Source organism: Lipotes vexillifer, unplaced genomic scaffold (assembly GCF_000442215.2).
Source record: "Lipotes vexillifer unplaced genomic scaffold, Lipotes_vexillifer_v1.1 scaffold977, whole genome shotgun sequence".
Lineage (NCBI taxonomy): Eukaryota > Metazoa > Chordata > Mammalia > Artiodactyla > Lipotidae > Lipotes > Lipotes vexillifer.
The window spans coordinates 5,402,425-5,420,684 of record NW_006783088.1 but is presented as its reverse complement, the minus strand read 5'-3'; the positions used below and the strand labels follow the sequence as shown (position 1 = coordinate 5,420,684).

Sequence of the window (18,260 nt, the reverse complement as noted above, 5' to 3'; positions counted from 1 at the left end):
ATGCGCCCCCCTATGTGTCGGAAGAGCTCCGGGCCCTGGGGATCCCCTTCGTGAGCCGTGGGGCCGGCTTCTTCATCTGGGTCGACTTGAGGAAGGTAATGCAGGTGGAAATGCAGGTGGTGGGGGCAGTGTTAAAGCTCCCTCCAGCAGGCAAGGGCAGGGGGTCTCATTCTGCATCCTGAGCGCCTTTCACCCTCCCAGTACCTGCCTGCGGCCACCTCTGAGGAAGAGATGCTGCTCTGGCGCCGCTTTTTGGATAACAAGGTGCTACTGTCCTTTGGCCAAGCCTTCGAGTGCAAAGAGCCTGGCTGGTTCCGCTTGGTTTTCTCTGACAAGACCCACAGGCTTCGCCTGGGTAAGCGGGCCACCTCCTAACTGCATCCTTCATTCTGCCCTCCCTCTTCTGGCCTCACCTGTGGCCCCAGCAGCCAGAGCTTGCTCGTCCCCACCCACCCAGCATCCGTGCTGACTCTCACTTCCCCTTCTCACACCCCAGGGATGCAGAGGGTCCGGCGGGTGCTGGAGGGCAAATCCCAGGTGGCAGAAGACGCCCCTTCCTGCTAGACCTAGGAGCCGAGGTGTCCGCACAGGTGAGCTGGTCGCTGTCTTGTGGCCACAGGGCCTGGCAGCCCCTGTGAAGACTGATGGTGGATGAGCCGTTTGCCAGGCAGATACCCTTCTTGGCCTTGCCCTTGAAGAACTGCTGCTTGCTCTCCCGGTGGCAGCGAGACACGCCTTAAGTCGTGGTCCATTCCCCTCCCCGGCTATTAAACAAAACCGGGAAATACTAGAAGCCTCTGCTGTGAGTCATTTACGGAACAGGGGGAGTCGTGACTGCTCCTTCCCACAGCCCTCAGCCCCCAAGGACATGAAAACAAACTACCTGTACCCGCTTTTGTTGCTGCCTTCATTCTTCTGTCTTTGTTGCCACAGAAACAAGTCAAAGGAGCAACACATGTTAAGAGAGCATTTGCCCCCCAAAGAAAAAAGAGTGATAATTTCTACAAGGAGGAAGGAATTAATTCTGTATGTTCAGATTACTCTCCCTGCACATAGGATGTGTGGGCCTACAGCACACCTGGGACCTGAGACCTGGGACATGGGACCAGCCCCCGCGTGGGCAGAGGTGAACGGGTCCCCGGCGGGAGTCAGGAGGGGCGACTCTGTCTCTGGGATACTCGTCTTCCTGGGAAGGAGCTGCCTTTACTGCTGGTCTCGAACCAGAGCAACCTAGCCGTGACTGTGCTGGGAGATGATGGGGCCCTGAACGGAGGCTCCAATGGGGACAAGCTCTGACCCAGGCTGGCCTTTCCACCTTAAGCATCAAAGGGCCGCTCACCCCTTCCCCAGGGGTGTTTTAGTTCAGAGACCCAGGGAGCTTTCTGAACCAGCCTTAAAGCTGTGGGCTGAGGACCCTTCTCAGGTGCCGACACTCCTGTTTGGAAAAGCTATCTCTTTCCCCTGTTCTTCTGTTTAGAGCATGTTGGTGAAATCAGCGTTTACTTTCTATAAACCATGCTCTATGGCTGAGGATTTGTCTTCCTCTTTCTGCCTTTCATTCATTCCTCCTTCCTCCCTGTCTTTTCTTGAATACCTTGTACGTGACGGACACTGTGCTGGGTAATTTACATGCATCGTTTCTAACTCTAACCACCGTGGGAAGCTGGCGTTATTAGCCCTCATTTTAGAGATGAGGAAACTGAGTCTCAAACAGATGAAATGATGTTTCTGAAGTTACATAGCTAAAAAGTGTCAGGGCCAGGATTCAAGTTCAGGTTGGTTTGGTTCACAATCTTTCCACTCCGCCAAACCACAGTCCTGAAGGATTCTTTGACTTTTCCAGTCCTGAGAACCAGGCATCGTGCTGTCATCGTTTCACCTTTCATTATTTTTCAGTATCATTGGCTAAGTAGCAGTCGTTTCTACTCCCACTTCCAGGATACGTTGATGCCAGGATTTGCTTTACTGGAATGCCTGCAGCTTTTCCGGAGGTCAGAACAGAATGGCCACGTTGAGGGCCCTACACGTCCTCTCCAGAGACCTCTGTTGTGACGCTGCCACTGTTGTTGAGGGTCCCCTGTGAAGGACCCATGTGATGAATTCCATTTAGAATTTTCAGAAGGATGACTCCTAGCTCTCCCTTAGAGGGAATCCAAGCAGGTTTCCTAGCAGAGGCTGACTAAACTAGGAATCTGGATCTGAACTGAGCTCATTGGTTTGTGTAGAGCTGGCTTGTGCTCTGCTGAATGGCTGTGTTCCATATGTCTCCCTTTCTGGAGCATGGACTGGACATATCCTACACCCACCCCACATCTTCTCTGCTCACCTTTCTGCTCTGCCAGTTACTACAGCCATCAGATTTTGTGTTCTCTCCTTCTCTTTTCCTCTGTGTGGCTTCATTTTCAGACATGCTCCATTCAGATGGTGGCAAGATGGCTTCCAGGCAGCTCCAGGTTACATGGTCCTTATAGCAGACACCTACAGGGTATTAGCAGGATAGACACCCTTTCTTCCTCAGCATTCATTTCTCTCCTGCCATAGGAGGCCAGCAGGCCTTACCTCAATCATCTGCCCATCCAGGGGAACCCAGGTTCTATTCATCTGTCCACTCTGCCATCCTTAGTGGGTTGGCTTTTCCCCTTCAAGCTTATTTCCTCATTGTCTCAATATGGCTACAGAAGCTCCAAACATCACCTCCTCACCAACCACTTCCAGACACAGAAAAGAGAGTATGTTTTTCTGTTGCCTCCTTTTCATTTTATTTCATTCATTTAAAAAATATTTGTTTAAGCCTCAGATTTGTAGGAGTTCTTTATATGTCTGGAAATGAGTATTTATTTTGCCAGATACTCTTCATTTATTAACATTCACTTTATCATTTTCTTTATTCTCCTCCTGAACATGGAAATGACCTTAGAACATTTAACTCTCACTCCTTTATTTTCATCTCCTGCCATATTGTTGACTAGTATTTTAGTTAATGCCTCTTTGTTGTTGTTGTAGTTGTTTTTTTCTTCCTCTGGAAATTGTGCTTTGAAAAGTCATGACACCCCCAGTTTGGTCGAAGACCTGGTCAAATAGAACCTCCAGTCCTGATGTGAATATTTCTAACAACAGTTCTAAGGCTTCAAGACTCTCAACAGGATATTAAATGTTTGACACCATGTTTTCTCAGACTCCATCACCCTAAGTCAAAATTTAGGGCATTGTTTTCCCATAAAGAGTCTGAAAAAGAGTTCAAAAGAAACTGAGAATAGTAGATGCCTATGGGGTAGGCAAACTGGGAGGATGGGAAACAAGGACAGGAGTGAGAATTTTTACTCTTTCTTTCACTTTTTTGGTTCTTCTGGGTTTGTTTTAATGCTTTTTGTTTTTATTTTATTTTATTTTTTATTTATTTATTTATTTATTTTTCCTTGCATTATGCGGGCCTCTCACTGTTGTGGCCTCTCCCATTTGCGGAGCACAGGCTCCGGACGCGCAGGCTCAGTGGCCATGGCTCACGGGCCCAGCCGCTCCGCGGCATGTGGGATCTTCCTGAAACGGGGCACGAACCCGCGTCTCCTGCATCGGCAGGCGGACTCTCAAGCACTGCGCCACCAGGGAAGCCCTGCTTTTTGTTTTTAAAACCACATGAAAGCCATATACAGTAAAAAGAGAAAGAAATTTAAAAATTCTATTTAGGGAAAGTACCTAGGAGAGTTACAGATACCATCTAGGTCTAGTACTGGTCTCAGATGTCTTTTGAGCTTCTGCTAAAACACTGCGTTCAATTAATTTTTAAAAACTGAAGTAAAGTTTACCTACAGTGAATTGGGCAGAACTTAACTGTAAGATTCAATGTCCTTGACGTATATATACATCTGTGTAACTAATATCCTATCCCCATCATGATGTGGAACAGTTCTGTTACTGCAGAAAGTTCCTTCAAGCTCTTATGTAAGTCTCCCAATCTCCTACAGGCAGCCACCACTCTGATTTCTAGCTCCATGCATAAAGTTTTCCAAAGGAATCATATAGCTGTTCACTTTTGTGTCTGGGTTATTTTGCTCAGCTTCCTGTTTAAGGGTTCATTTACATTTACATGTATCAGTACTACATTCTTCTCTTTTCTCTCTATGTAGTAATATCCCCTTTTCACTCCTAATAGTGGTAACTTTTGCTCTCTCTACTTTTCTTTTGGTCATGAACAGTCTTGTATTGGTTTTATCAATTTTACTAGTTTTTAACAATGAACTGTTACTTTTGTTAATTCTATTGTATTTTTGTTTTCTAATTTGTTAATTTCTTTTCTTTAGGTGTTTATGTGAGTACATGGGACCTATAATTTTTGTATAAAGGGAATATCATTATTTTTTGCTCCTTTCTTCTGCCATTACTTTTCCCCCCTCACCTGCCAAAGCTATTGTTATTCCCCAATTTAAAGAAAAAGTACAAAATATGTGCACCTTATTGTACATAAATTTTATCTCATAAGAAAAAAGGAACTGCAAAATATTGATCTCTAGTTAATGATATGCATTCAATAAAATATTCAGATGTAACTGCTGATATCTGCAACTTATTTTGAAATGTAGCAAAAAAAATGATGGATCAGCAAATGGATAGACAGACATGTGACAGTACTGTAAAATATTAATTGCATAATATAGACAGTAGATATATGGGTATTTGCTGCAAAATTCTTTCCATTTTTTCTTTTTTTCCTTTTTACCTTTCACCCCCTTCACCCATTTCTTTCACCTCTGGCAACTACCATTCTCTTCTCTGTGTCTATAAGCCAGGTTTTTTGTGTGTTTGTTTTGTTTTTTAGATTCCACATATAAGAAATATCATATGGTATTTGTATTTCTCTTACTTCACTTAGAAAAATGCCCTCGGGATCCACCTATGTTGTCACAAATGGCAGGATTTCCTTCTTTTCATGGCTGAATCATATTCCATTCATCTGTCTATAGATACTTAGGTTGTTTCCATATCTTGACTAGTGTGAATAATGCCGCAGTGAACATGGGGGTGATGCCTAGTTTTTAATCTCCAAATTTGTTGTTTTTATTTTTATAGTTTTATACAGCCAGTATTTGTTTTGATTTACCTATGGGTTTATCCATTTCATTACTTCTTTACTTCATCTCAGTACTTTCTTCTGGTTTTAATATTCTTTTTCCTGAAATACATCTCTTAAGAAATTCTGTTAGGGTTTACTGATGGTAAATTCTTTCTATCAGTGTTTGTCTGAAAATGTGTTCCTTTCCTATTCTTGAAGGATGGTTTCACTAGGTATACAATTGAAATTGACTGCTAGCTTCTTTTGGCACTTTTACCAGTATCTTATGACTTCTGTTTTTTGTTTTTGTTGAGAAGCCCACTGTTAGTCTTATTGTCCATCCATTACAGGTGATCATCTCTGTCCAATAATGGGAGATTCTTAGCGACTGTATCCTTGGAAACTGCTTCTATTGCATTTTCTCTGTTCCCTGCTTCTGGATCCATCCTGGGTTTTCTTCCTTTATTCTCCCTCTCTTTCAACCTCCCTGTCCTATATTCCATCTCCTTGTTTTTTCTTGAATCTGCATTCTTGGTAATTTATTCAGATCTATATCTCAGTGTATTAATTGTATCTAATCTATGGTTTAACTTATGCATTGAATTTTTAATCTCAATTTTTATATTTAGTACTTTTTCAATCTCTTCCATCTTTGGGGAAAAAAACCATCTTGTTTCTTTCTCATATTTACAGTTCCATCTTTTAAGCCTTTGAGCACCATAGACTTACTTATTTTATATCTATTTCTCATTATCCAGTTATCTGTAGTTTCTGCAGGTTAAATTTCTGCTGTTTGTAGTTTCTGCTGACTGGTTTATTCTTCATGTGCTTTGTAATTCCAGATTGTGAGCTTATGTTTGTCAGAATCCTGGGCAGCTTGCCTTGAGGGCGTGACCCTCCAGAGGGCATTTATGTTCCCTTTGTTTCAAGTTACTCTTTAGGTGGGGAACTTCCTGGGCCATGCTGGCAGTATCCATTCAAATCCCACCTTGTTGTGAAGCTTGAAATTAAAGATTCTCAGCAGAGACTCTTCTTTTTCCATTCTCTGGACAAGACAGACAAGGTTTTTTTGGGGGGTTGTTACTGATGTTGAGCAAATTTTTCCAGTCTTCCATCTCAGTAGCCTAGCTTTACATGGTTTTCTCCACATCTTCCCATCTTGTATGCCCAAACTGTACCTTCAATACTCAATTTTCTCACTTCACCTTCAGTTTTGGCTCCTTGTATATTTTCTTTACTTCTTTTTGTGAGCTCAGTATCCATTTGAGAGAGTGTTCATTATATTTGCTCTGGTGTTGATAGGTGTTTTCTGGTCCACCCAGGCTGCCTGCCAGTGTCGTATAAGCTGACCCAACGTGAAATACCACAGAACAATTCTTTCACGGAGTCTTTTTTCTTGGGGAACGTACCTTTCTCCATACTTACAGACTGCTGTCGTATAAAGGAAGTGGTAAAGCTGGCATTCATCTCCACACTAGCAATTGCTCTTCATTGTAAACTCACTTTCAAAAAAGTGGCTGATGATGCCACTCTCCTTGAAAACCACACGCTTTTTAACGCTCACTTGCACTTCTCCTGGCCCACTGGGTACGCGGGACTCTGCATGGTCTTTGCTTTGTCCTGTACCTTCAGAGCAAGTAATGAAACGTCTTTCTACAGTCTCTCTTCTAACCACCGACCACAAGTACTTTTCTACCTTCTGAGACTTCAGGCCCTGGCCCACAGTTTTCTTTCTCATTCTTCTCTGCAGTCGCTCTCAGCTGCTTTAGCGTCACGTAACGTCTAATATCACAGCTTCTATACTTTCTCACCTCCAATTCCTTGCACGGTTTCTACCCCTAGAAATGTAGCCCCACCGTTTGAACCATGCTGGTTTAAAAGACACTTGTTCTTTCTGACTGCTTCTCCTTCTTTCTCACATCTGTGCCTTTGCTCATGCTTTTTTCTCTCTGCTTGGAATGCCCTCTTCATCCTCTGTTTGTCAAAATCCTATCTGTCCTCCAGGACCAGCAAAAGTGTCAACTCTTGCGTGAGGTCTTCCTACATCTTTCCAGTTGGATGTGATCGCTTTCTCTCTTGAACCCTGTAGCACAGTGGTCCCCAGCCTTTTTGGCACCAGGGACCGGTTTTGTGGAAGACAGTTTTTCTACGGACTGGTGGCAACCAGTACCGGCCCGGGGGTTGGGGACCCTTGCTGTAGCATTTTGTGTACATTTTCCTATGCCGCTCTCCATCCTCTGCTTTGGTGAATCTTACTTGTGCATTTGTTTTCTTTCTATTGAGCTCCTCCCAGTGTCTGGGCACCCTTTATTCATTCAAAAACTACTCATTGAGCACTTCCTATGTGCCAGGCACTATGCATGTTTAGGGTTATAAAAAGTGAATAAGATAGGCAGGTTCTTCAAAGGCTATGCCTAACACGGGTCTTTAACACAGAAAGTCCTCATTTAATGAAAAAATAATTCATTTAAAATGTTTACAGAGAAAGACAAAGAAGAAAGTGAAAATGCTTTCCACTTACCCGTTTTTCAAATGTGGTGTATGTGTGCTAAAATTTCTTACCATTTTTTTTGGGGGGGGGTGTGGGTTTGAAGAGCAGAGCAAATCCTCTCTTAGATGTGGGGAAGCAGAATGTGTTTTCCTGTCTCCAGGATATTCTCATCCCAGACTCTCTGGATCTGTGTTAAGCAGGCATTAACTCACAAGAATATTCTTGGAATCACTGTTGCTGCTGGAAGCCCCAGTGGGTCTCTAGACTCAGAATCATCCCTATGAATATTTAAGTTCTAAGTGACAACTTCCACCAGATGGTGCTGAGGTACAGCTGAGACCAGATGGATTTGGATTCTGCAGCCATTGTCTGTAAACTGCGTAGGCTCAGTGGGGTCATTTCATTAACTTCTCAATAACATCACTCTGCATTTTGATTGAATTTTTTAGACTCCACTTACTGTCTTATGACAGGGGTTTTGCTGTGCATGTAGGAGGCTAGATCATGTAAATAATACAGAAACAAAATGAAAATGAAAGTTTTTCTCCCCCATTTCTACCTCCACAACTAATCCCTCTAAAACTGTTTACTGCTTCTTGAATTATTTCCAGAAAAAATGTTATATATAAGTGCCTGAATCTAAGCATCTTCATATATATTTTGTCTTGTTTCTGCATACATATATATGTGTATTTTATTACATAAAAAGGATCATACTCGTCTACTGTTTTAAACCATGTTTTCATATTAACATGTCTTTGAGATTTTTCCATACCAACATACATGTTCATTCTCTCATTATTACCTTCTAATAATTTATTTTGATTAATATCAAATTTTCCATAGTTTATTTTGGTTGTGTCCGGGTTTTCGCTATTACTAGAAACAGTAGTGTAATGAATATTTTTGATAAACGTCGTTGAGAGTATCCATAGGGTAAACTCCATACAGAGGGATTGTTGGCGAAAGTTACCTGCATTTTACGTTTAATGGATAACTGCCAAATTCCCTTTCAGGAATGTTACACGCGCATGAATACCGATTACACTAAAACGTTTACATTTTTGTCAGTTTTATAACAGTTTTGTAAGTTAAGCATGGGGCTTCATTTCGGTTTGCAGTTTCTTTAGTTACGAACGAGGCTGCGTGCCTATGGATTTCACCATAGAGCCTGAGTTTCGCCCGCCTGCCTGGGAGAAACCGTAAGCGGTGCCTTGACTCCTCCTGTCCAGCAGGGGGCGCGGGCAGGGGCCGCTCGCGCATGCGCAGTGCACTGGGTGTCAGGCCGCCGAGCCCAGCCGGCGCACGGCTCCCCGCTAGCTCCCGCAGACCCGGCGCAGGCGGCGGCGACCAGCAGCTTCGTGCTATCCCACCCAGGCGGCTGTGGCCAGTGCCCCCGCGGCATGAGCCGGTGACCGAGCGCGGGGCCGAGCGGGAGGCAACCGTGGCCGAGGTAAGCGCGGCGCGGAAGGGCCGGGCGGGCCCCTGGTGAGGGCTCGGGCCTCCCCGGGCCGCGGCGGAGTCGGGGCCGAATCGCCGGGGAAGCGCGGGCCGCGCGGACGTTCGAGGGCTGCGAGAGGCCGGCGCCACTCCCGGTGATTTCCCGCTTTGGGTGCGCTTTGATTTCCGCCCCGCCTTCTCCTTCGTCACCCGACCCGCCTCGCGCTTTGGCTTCCCACCTGTTTCCTTGCCCACTTCTGTTCCCCGTCCGCACCTTTCCTTCTTCCCGGGATCCTGTGGCTTCCTTTTCCGAAGGCCCCACCCTCTGCCGTGACCTCTCACTGCTGCCAGCTCCTTCCCGCGAGCCACAGGGATCTGCTTTCTCCCGCTGGGATTTTTCAGCTCTGGGCTCTGCCTTGGCCAGTGGCGTCCCGTGCGGTACCAGATGCCCTGGGCAGGACCGGATGCTCTGGTGAGGAGGGTGGCCCGTGGTGTCCGGGCTCTAGGCATCTACTTGAAGCTCAGAGGCACTTGGAGTTTTACTTACTGGCGGCGGGAACCAGATATGTGTATACAGTTTTGAGGTTAAAATTACTTGGTGTAACTTATTGGGAAGTGCTAATCTAGAAGGGTCCTTGATTTATCTGTCTGAAGATGTCTTGAAATAGAAATACGTCCATTTAAATTCTTCTTCTAAGTCAGTTGAGTGCCCTGAGGACTTAAACTGGACTTGGTTTGTAAATTTCAGAGCTCAAAGGCTATTTACAGTAGTAAAATACATGACTCAATTTCTGTGACTCCTCACTGCCGCAGACTTAAGCCATCTGGTTGCAAATGCTGGTGTAAATGGATAGACTTGCGTCTGTCAAATTATGCTGGTTAATTGGGGAATGAAAAAGGTGTATCTAATTCAGGCTTTTAAGGGTAATTAGGGGAGGCAGCTTCACATGGGGGTTAGAGAGCGCAGGCTCGGGAGCCAGGCTGCCGTTCTCCAGATCCTAGCATTGGCATTGTCTAGTTGTGTGACATTGGGCAAATTGCTTAGCTTTCCTTGTTACTTTCCCTGTCTGTCAAATGAGGATAATCATAGATTGTCACATGGCACTGTTAGGAAGATTAGGTTAACCGCAGAGTGCTTAAAACAGATCCTGGCATGTAGTGGGTCTGCAGTAAAGTTTAGTTATTGTCAGTAGTTCCTTAGTTATATGCACTGTGTTAATTATAGTATAATTCCCACGAAGGGTCACAGGTTTTTGTTTTTTAAATTTGAAATCATTTTTAGGGGTGGTTAGCTATAACATAAATTTAATTGTAAAGGATCCTATCAGGTAAGGCAGTGAATTGCAGATTTTCCTGCTTCGGTCAATATTTGGTTCCTTTGTTTTCAGGAACAGGTGAGTTAAGTTCCAGGGTAGCAGCGGCCCCAAGAGTTCAGCTGTGAGGGCTTCTGTAAAAAGGTTAAGAAGATGAGAGATTGGGACTGAAAACTTTGTACTAAGTGCATTGGACATAGCCTGAAGCACTAAGGGAAGGTTATTCAGGCAAGATTTAGGAATAACTATTCCAGGAACAGAAAATGCATCTCATCTTGACAGTAGAGTGAGGTTGAAAGATTTTTCCAGTGATTCAGTGCCTGACATCTAGCCGGATGATTCCAGTGTTTTGCAGGGACAGATTTGATGTGCTTTGAGGAGGCTAAAGTTTGTAGGGCTTGTTGTGAAATTCTTATTTTGACCCAGGTTGTGGTATTATGTGGAAAAACATTCATTAATAGAAGATTCCTTTTGGTTTGTCCTCTTGGGGAAGCTCAGTGTTAGGGGAGAGGGGGGTGGTCAAGGGTAGGTACAGAAAATTCCATCTGTGAAATTACCTGGCTATTCCCCCCCCCTTTGGAAACTCTAATTCAAGAAAGAAAATGATCAGAGTTCATTACCATATAATTACTCAAAACTTGGGCCTTGAACAGTGTGTGTGCTGACGGAACTGGGAAGTATAGAGACACTCCTTCATTCAACAAACATTTATGTTTACATGGAATGTGTTCTGGACATGATATTAGATGCTGGGAATACTGAGCAGAGATGAAAAACTCTGATTACAAGAAAATGACGACCAGTAGAAGAGAGACTTGCAATTACATAACCAATTACTACAATCTGGCAAGTGCTGTAATGAAGCCTGTAAAAGGCACAAGGATGTTCACCGAGAGTTCTCGGTCTCTAAGGCTCGACTTAGTTAGGGGCTGGTTTCTTTTTCACTTAAGGCTTTTCCCCTCATTTCTTTTTTTATTAAGAGTTTTTATTCCACCTCAAGTGCTCGCCATCTCTCTCAGCTGTTCAGCACAGACTTGTGGACGCTTACTTAGCCAGTGTAGGCAAACCTCAGAAATGTGAGTTTATATCCCTGGGAACAGCCCTCAGGTGGGGGGTGGGGGAGGCGCGGGATGGATAGCCTTCGGTGGATGAATGTCCTTGAAAGGGACAGTTCTCAGGTGCATTTTTCAGAGTGACCCTAGAAGGATTGAGCCCCATCTGCCCAGCTCAGTATGGCAGCCAGCACAGTAATGCACCCTCATGGCTTTCCGTTCTCCAACTCCTCTCCTTACTCCCTCCCTCTGGCTTTCTGGATTCGTCTTCTGCAAGCTACTGGCACCCAAGCCATTTTTAGTTTGGCAGAACATAAAGTAAGGCGGTTGGTACTGGAAGTGGCTCTAGAAAGCAGGTCCTGAGAATAGCGTTGTGAGACTGGAATCGCTCACCCTCAGGTGGCAACCAGGACCCCTTTGCTGGGGGTAGGTGAGACATTGATAACCCCTGGTGCCCTCTAGCATCACTGAGTAGTCAGACTGACCAGTGGAGGGTTGGGATGAGGTTCAGGTAGAAAGTAAAGCATTGGCTGGCACAGGAACTCTAGCGCTCGAGCAGTGTGTGGACCGTGGTCATGATGACGCTGGTGGAATTGGTTGGCTCTTGTTATCTCCTTAGAGCCCTTAGGTGCCATCAGGCTCAGATCAGCCAGATATCAACTCGGGACGTGTTGTGAAAGATAGAACTCCATTCAGCGTTTCCTGCAGCTGGAGGGTAGACTGTGTTGAAAATTGGGCCCAGAATTTAATCGTAATTATGGCTGAACTGCAAAGGAAGCTGAGTGCATGGCCTTGACAGGCTGCTTCTGGTGAAGTCAGGGCCATGATAGGGAAGAAGTGGGACCGTGAGTCTTAGGGTGGAGATTTTGGGTGGAGGCGCTGAGGACTGAACTCCCAGATTTCCTAGCTCCTCTGGGCCGTGGCTGAGGAGAAGCGCTCCTTACCTGACACCATGCAGAGCCTCCCCTGGAGGTGGGTACTTTGCAAGGTTCTCCTCGTCAGCATTGCCCGTCCCCGGCCCTCAGATCTCAGCACTGCCTGCGTGGAGAGGTACAGCCCCTGCCGCTGGGGTGATAGCTGTTGTACTGGAAGAGCTGCAGGCCCTGGCTCGTGTGGACCAGCAGGAACTGGGGGGACACACGGGAATGAATCTTGAGGGTGTCAGACCAAAAGTGGGGTAGCGGTGGACTGTGAAGCCAAGTGGGAGTGACTCTTGGGAGGATTCTCTCCTGATTCAGGGTTTCGTGGCCTTGCAGGGACAAGCTGGTCCTGATGTGCTGCTGGGCAGGCTCCTGGAACCTTGGATATGACTGTGATACCGTTGGTTCTCAACTGAGGGCCAGTTTGCCTCCCCAGGGGGTATTTGGCAATGTCTGGATGTATTTTTAGTTGTCACAACTAGGGGTTGCTTCTGGCTTCTCTTGATTAGAGACCAGGGATGCTACTAAACATTCTGCATTGTACAGAACAGCTCCCCACAGAAAAGAATCATTTGGCCCAAAATGTCAATAGTTCTGAGCTTGAGAAACCCTAGTCTGGAGTAAATGAGGTAAAGGTGCCAGAGCTGTGTTGGCAGAATATTAAGGTCGGGGTCAGAAGGTTCAGGGAGGTGGAGATTTGAAATAGATTTGTTACTTGAGGCCAAAGGTGCATTTCCTGCCCGTGTTCCCAGGAGGGCGTTCTCCCTTCCCTCTGGTAATACGGAACCGCAGGGAGGGGACCAGCACGTTTGAGAAGCTCAACGTTGATTCTCCTCCATAGGCCAGGATTGACTTTATGAGATTTGACCATGGAGCTGGGTTCCCAAGTATCAGTGAGGACGATAGGACTCTGAAATGGCAGAAGCCAGGTGGTGGCACTCACCATCAGAGGCAAGGCAGACACAATATCCATAATAAGCAGTGAGGCTTGACTCAGAACCAGTGTGTCTGGACCCACTGTGATGCTAACAGAGCCTGGCATTCCTATAGAGGGTATAGATGGGCAGCCTACTAGGGTATTGTTTCACTGTATAACCAGAAAAAAAAAAAAATCAACAGATGACAAGTAGAAGGCTGATGTCAGCTGCTGCAGTGGAAGAATCACTATCACCTAGTTTTCAGATGTGAGCCAGCTCTCAGACCTGCACCCCATGGATTGAGGGGGAGGCTGGATCTCTTTGAAGAAGAACTTTGCAACATCCCTGAAAGTATAGACAGATGTTTCCCGAGTCCTTCCTCAAGGGAACTGTAGGTCTTTATCAGACTTGTGGTACCTCAAGGAAAGGAGAATATCCAGACCTTCTGAGGGCTGTTAAGTACAGGGTCAGAGCTGATAATAATACCAGGCAACCTGCAAGCAGTGGTGGATAGGAGTCTGTAGATAAATGACCTGGCCTCTCCTCTTTCTGAGGGACATGGTGTAGTTTGCATGGTTCCTCAGAGGGTTCCTAAAGAGCCCCTGCTACCCAGCTTAATAACACACTGCTACTGGCTTTCTCTGGTTCCCTGTCTCTCTTCTTGCTCTGTTCTCTAGCTCCCAAGTAAAACTGCCTCCACCCCCATCCTCATCTCTGGTTCTTTCTGGAGGGTTCATTATGGGGGGGACTCAAACTGTGACAGGTAGGAAGCAAAATGTGATGCCTAGGACTCTAACATAGTGGGTGTCAGCCTCTCTTCTTTCCAGCCCTCCTGATGCCCCCTTGGGACTGTGGAGCCAGGTCATGCTCCTACTCTTCGAGTTCCTGTGGCTCCACCAGCACTTGGTGGTGTTTGATGCTGACATTCTACCATGCTGGTGGGTAGAAGATGTCTTGTTGTTTTATTGCCATACTTTTCCTGTCCATTAATTAGAGTAAACATCTTTTCAGATGTTTCTGTGCCATTTTGTTGCCTCTTCTGTGACATTCTTGTTTAAGTCTTTAGTTTTCTGTTGTTTGTTTTGGCTTTTTTGTTTGTTTCTTATTACTTTGTAGGAGCTCTTTATTCTGGTTGCTAGTTAGTCCTTATTGGTTACATGTATTGCAAATATCTTCTAGTTTATAGCTTGTCTTTTTACTTCCTTATGATGCCTTTTGATGAATAAAAATTCTTAATTGTAACACTGAATTTATTATTTTATCTTTTTGTGATTTGCATTTTTGCATTTTATTTTGGAAATCATTCTCTCTTGTGTTCTAAATATCTTACAGTTTTGCCTGTTACGTATAGCTCTTTAATCTGCCTTGAATAGATTTCCTCCCCTCTGGCTGCTTTTAATATTTTTCTTTGGCTTTCTTTCTAGTGGTTTTACTTTGATATATCTAGTTGGTTTTTGTCTTGTTTTTGGTTTTTTTGGTATATATTGTACTTGGAGGTGAGCATCTTGAATCCGTGAGTTGATATATTTCATTATGTTTGGAAAAAGTTGACAGCTGGATTTTTGTGTCTACTTCTGCCTTCAGTCTTTGCATTATCACACATCATGTAGCCTCTGGCAAATGAAGGTGAAAAAATAATGTCAGCGTTATTATAAAAATAGTTCAGATCCTTTGAAAGGGTCTTGGGGACCCCCTGGAGCCCCCAGACGGTATTTTGAGAATCACTGGTCTGAGATTTTTGGTATTAGTGTTATACTAGCCTCCTAAAGTAGGTCAGGAAATGTTTCTTCCTTTTTCCGAACTTTGGGATAATTTGTGTAAAATTGGAATTATTGTTTCTTGACTGTTTGGTAGAACTTGGAAAATCTTTTGGACCTGGAATTTTCTTTATAGGAAGATTTTTTAAACTTTTGATTCAGTTTCTTTAATATTATAGAGCTTTCCAGGTTTGCTGTTTCTCCTTGAGACTGTTTTAATAAGGTAGATTTTTAAAGAATTTCTCCATTTCATTTAAATTTTCAAATCCTTTGGCATAAGTTCATTGATACCATCTCATCTTTTAAATACATGCAGTATGTAGAGTTATGGGCCCCTTAACATTCTAGGTATTTATTTGTGCTTTATTTTCTCTTTATCTTGATTAATCTTACCAGAATTATGTCTAATGTCAATTTCTTTCTTTCTTTTTTTAAAAGAAGATGTTGGGGGTAGGAGTTTATTCATTAATTTATTTGTGCTGTGTTGGGTCTTCTTTTCTGTGCGAGAGCTTTCTCTAGTTGTGGCAAGCGGGGGCCACTCTTCATCGTGGTGCGCGGGCCTCACTATCGTGTCTTGATTAATCTTACCAGAATTATGTCTAATGTCAATTTCTTTCTTTCTTTTTTTAAAAGAAGATGTTGGGGGTAGGAGTTTATTCATTAATTTATTTGTGCTGTGTTGGGTCTTCTTTTCTGTGCGAGAGCTTTCTCTAGTTGTGGCAAGCGGGGGCCACTCTTCATCGTGGTGCGCGGGCCTCTCACTATCGTGGCCTCTCTTGTTGCGGAGCACAGGCTCCAGACGCGCAGGCTCAGTAGTTGTGGCTCACGGGCCTAGTTGCTCCGTGGCATGTGGGATCCTCCCAGACCAGGGCTCGAACCTGTGTCCCCTGCATTAGAAGGCAGATGCTCAACCACTGCGCCGCCAGGGAAGCCCAAATGTCTTTAGTCTTTAAAAAAAAAAGTTTAGCTTTGTTGATCCTATTTGGGGTTTAATTAATTAATTTCTGTGCTTTTATTTATTACTTAATTCCTTCTATTATCTTTGGATTTATTTTGTTGTGGTAATGTCTTTTTTTATAATCTGGAGCTCATGAAAATTGTAAAGCTCATATGTGAATATTGCCTTTGTGGATTGTTGCTCTAGTAGGTTATGGCCAGTATTTTTAAGAAGCAGTAGGATAATAGAAGAACACAGTGTTCATCACATGTTCTGTGGCTAATACTATGTACTAAGGTTAAACATTGTTTTGTGAAAACAGTGTTTTGTGAAATATTTGTTTTATTTCAGATATTATACATACACATTTATGTCTGTATTGGGTCATAATATAAAATGTTGTCTTATAGGTTTTAGTTTAAAAAAAAAAAAAAGGTTTAAAAGCTACTGTGCAGTAGCTTAACCACTGTATCGCAGTGGTTAAGAATCCGCCTGCCAATGCAGGGGACACAGGTTCGAGCCCTGGTCTGGGAAGATGGCACATGCTGTGGAGCAGCTAATCCCGTGCGCCACAGCTACTGAGCCTGCGTGCCACACTACTGAAGCCCACACGCCTAGAGCCCGTGCTCCGCAACAAGAGAAGCCACCGCACTGCAATGAAGAGTAGCCCCTGCTCGCCACAACTAGATAAAGTCCGCGTGCAGCAACAAAGACCCAACACAGCCAAAAATAAATAAATAAAACTAAAAAAGAAAAACGCTACTATGTTAAATGGTAGTTTGTCTAACATTAGTGAAGATTTCAAACCTAGCTGCATAAAATAAACATGGAAGGGGCTTGCTAAATCGATAGATTCTTTGACCTTATTTTAGACCTACTAATACAACCCTGCAGTGCTGGGGCCAAGGACTCTGTGTTTTAACAAGCTCTCCCTGTGTTATTCTTAGCATTTGGGTGTTTGAGAACCACTGACTCAGGGTATAGATACACCTTGAGAGCCTGTTGGGCAGTTCTGGCATGTGGTATATGGAGAGTGCAGCTCCTTGTGTGCATTTGTCCAAAGACCTCTTTTCTAGCTCCAGGAGAGATAACATGGAGAGAAGGAAAACGATAGGGTGGGCCTGGTGGTAAGTAGGGGTTGGGGGCAGGCTAGGAACATCCTGTTCATCGTTAGAATGACAGAAAAAGTGAAATAGCTCTTGTGCCTGCATTTCTGTCATGGAATCCATTAGTATATATTGAATGGCTAATGTATATACCCCGAAGATGACAATCTTTAAGCTTAAAATGTATGAACTTTCATACATTAGTCCATGACAAGCACATTTCTTTTTTTTTTTTCTTTTTTTTTGGTGGTATGCGGGCCTGTCACTGTTGTGGCCTGTCCTGTTGTGGAGCACAGGCTCTGGATGCGCAGGCTCAGCGGCCATGGCTCACGGGCCCAGCCGCTCCGCGGCATGTGGGATCTTCCCGGACCGGGGCACGAACCCGTGTCTCCTGCATCGGCAGGCGGACTCTCAACCCCTGCGCCACCAGGGAAGCCCTGACAAGCACATTTCTTGACATGATCCAGATCATGGTCCCAGAGAGATACAAGTTGAAATCATTCATGAACATTCAGCACATTTTACCCAAAAAGCTGCTAATGATTGCAACATTCAAGGCTTGACGAGACCCTGCTGGCTAGGAAGGAAGCAGTCTTACAGTATGGGCATGACTGGGGAGAACTCCATTTAGCCATAGTGAAAATGGTTGATAAACCTTAAGATAGACCTCTATGAGCTTTTCAGTTATTTCCCTTTATATTAATAGCTTTTCCGAATGAGGCCATTTTGAAGATCGTGATTTTGACACGTGGAATGCTGAAGTCCTAAAGTCTCTTGTTGCAGTAACATGTCTGTGCCAGATGATGCAGTCACACTCAGGGCTTTACCCTCCCCACACGGTAGCTAGGCATCAGGTGTCGGGCTTGTTCGGTAAGGGTCTTAATTTGTGGTCTACAGGGGGACTCTGCATTTTCAGCTGAGGACTAAGGATTTTCTTTGTATCTGTCAATGATGCTTATTGGCTCTTTATCTATTGCTACATAACAAACCACCTCAAAACTTACAGACAGCCACAGCAACAGCAATCATGTATTTGCTCGGGATTCTGCCATCTCTTCAGAGCTTGGTGGGGCTGGTTCATGTTTGCTTCACATGGTTTCCCCTGGGGTCTTCCTGAGGTTGCCCTAAGCTGGGAGCTCAGTTTCCTTATAATGTGGCAGCTGGTTTCCATCGGCTACAGGTTTCTCTTAAGTCTTGGACTCAGAAGCCCCAGAATCTCACTTCGGCCACGTTCTTCTGGTCAGACAAGTCACAAGGCTAACCCGAATTCAGGAGGAAGG

General features: G+C 44.5%; 1 protein-coding gene across 1 annotated transcript in view; it reads left to right on the top strand.

Moving 5' to 3' along the window:
- The window catches only part of ACCS (1-aminocyclopropane-1-carboxylate synthase homolog (inactive)), a 15,015-nt gene extending 14,451 nt beyond the window's left edge, over positions 1-564 (top strand). The window contains exons 13-15 of the mRNA XM_007455831.1: positions 10-95; positions 202-355; positions 497-564. Coding sequence (XP_007455893.1) covers positions 10-95; positions 202-355; positions 497-564 — 308 coding nt within the window. The remainder of the gene's footprint in view (positions 1-9; positions 96-201; positions 356-496) is intronic.
- Positions 565-18,260: the final 17,696 nt, after the last annotated feature.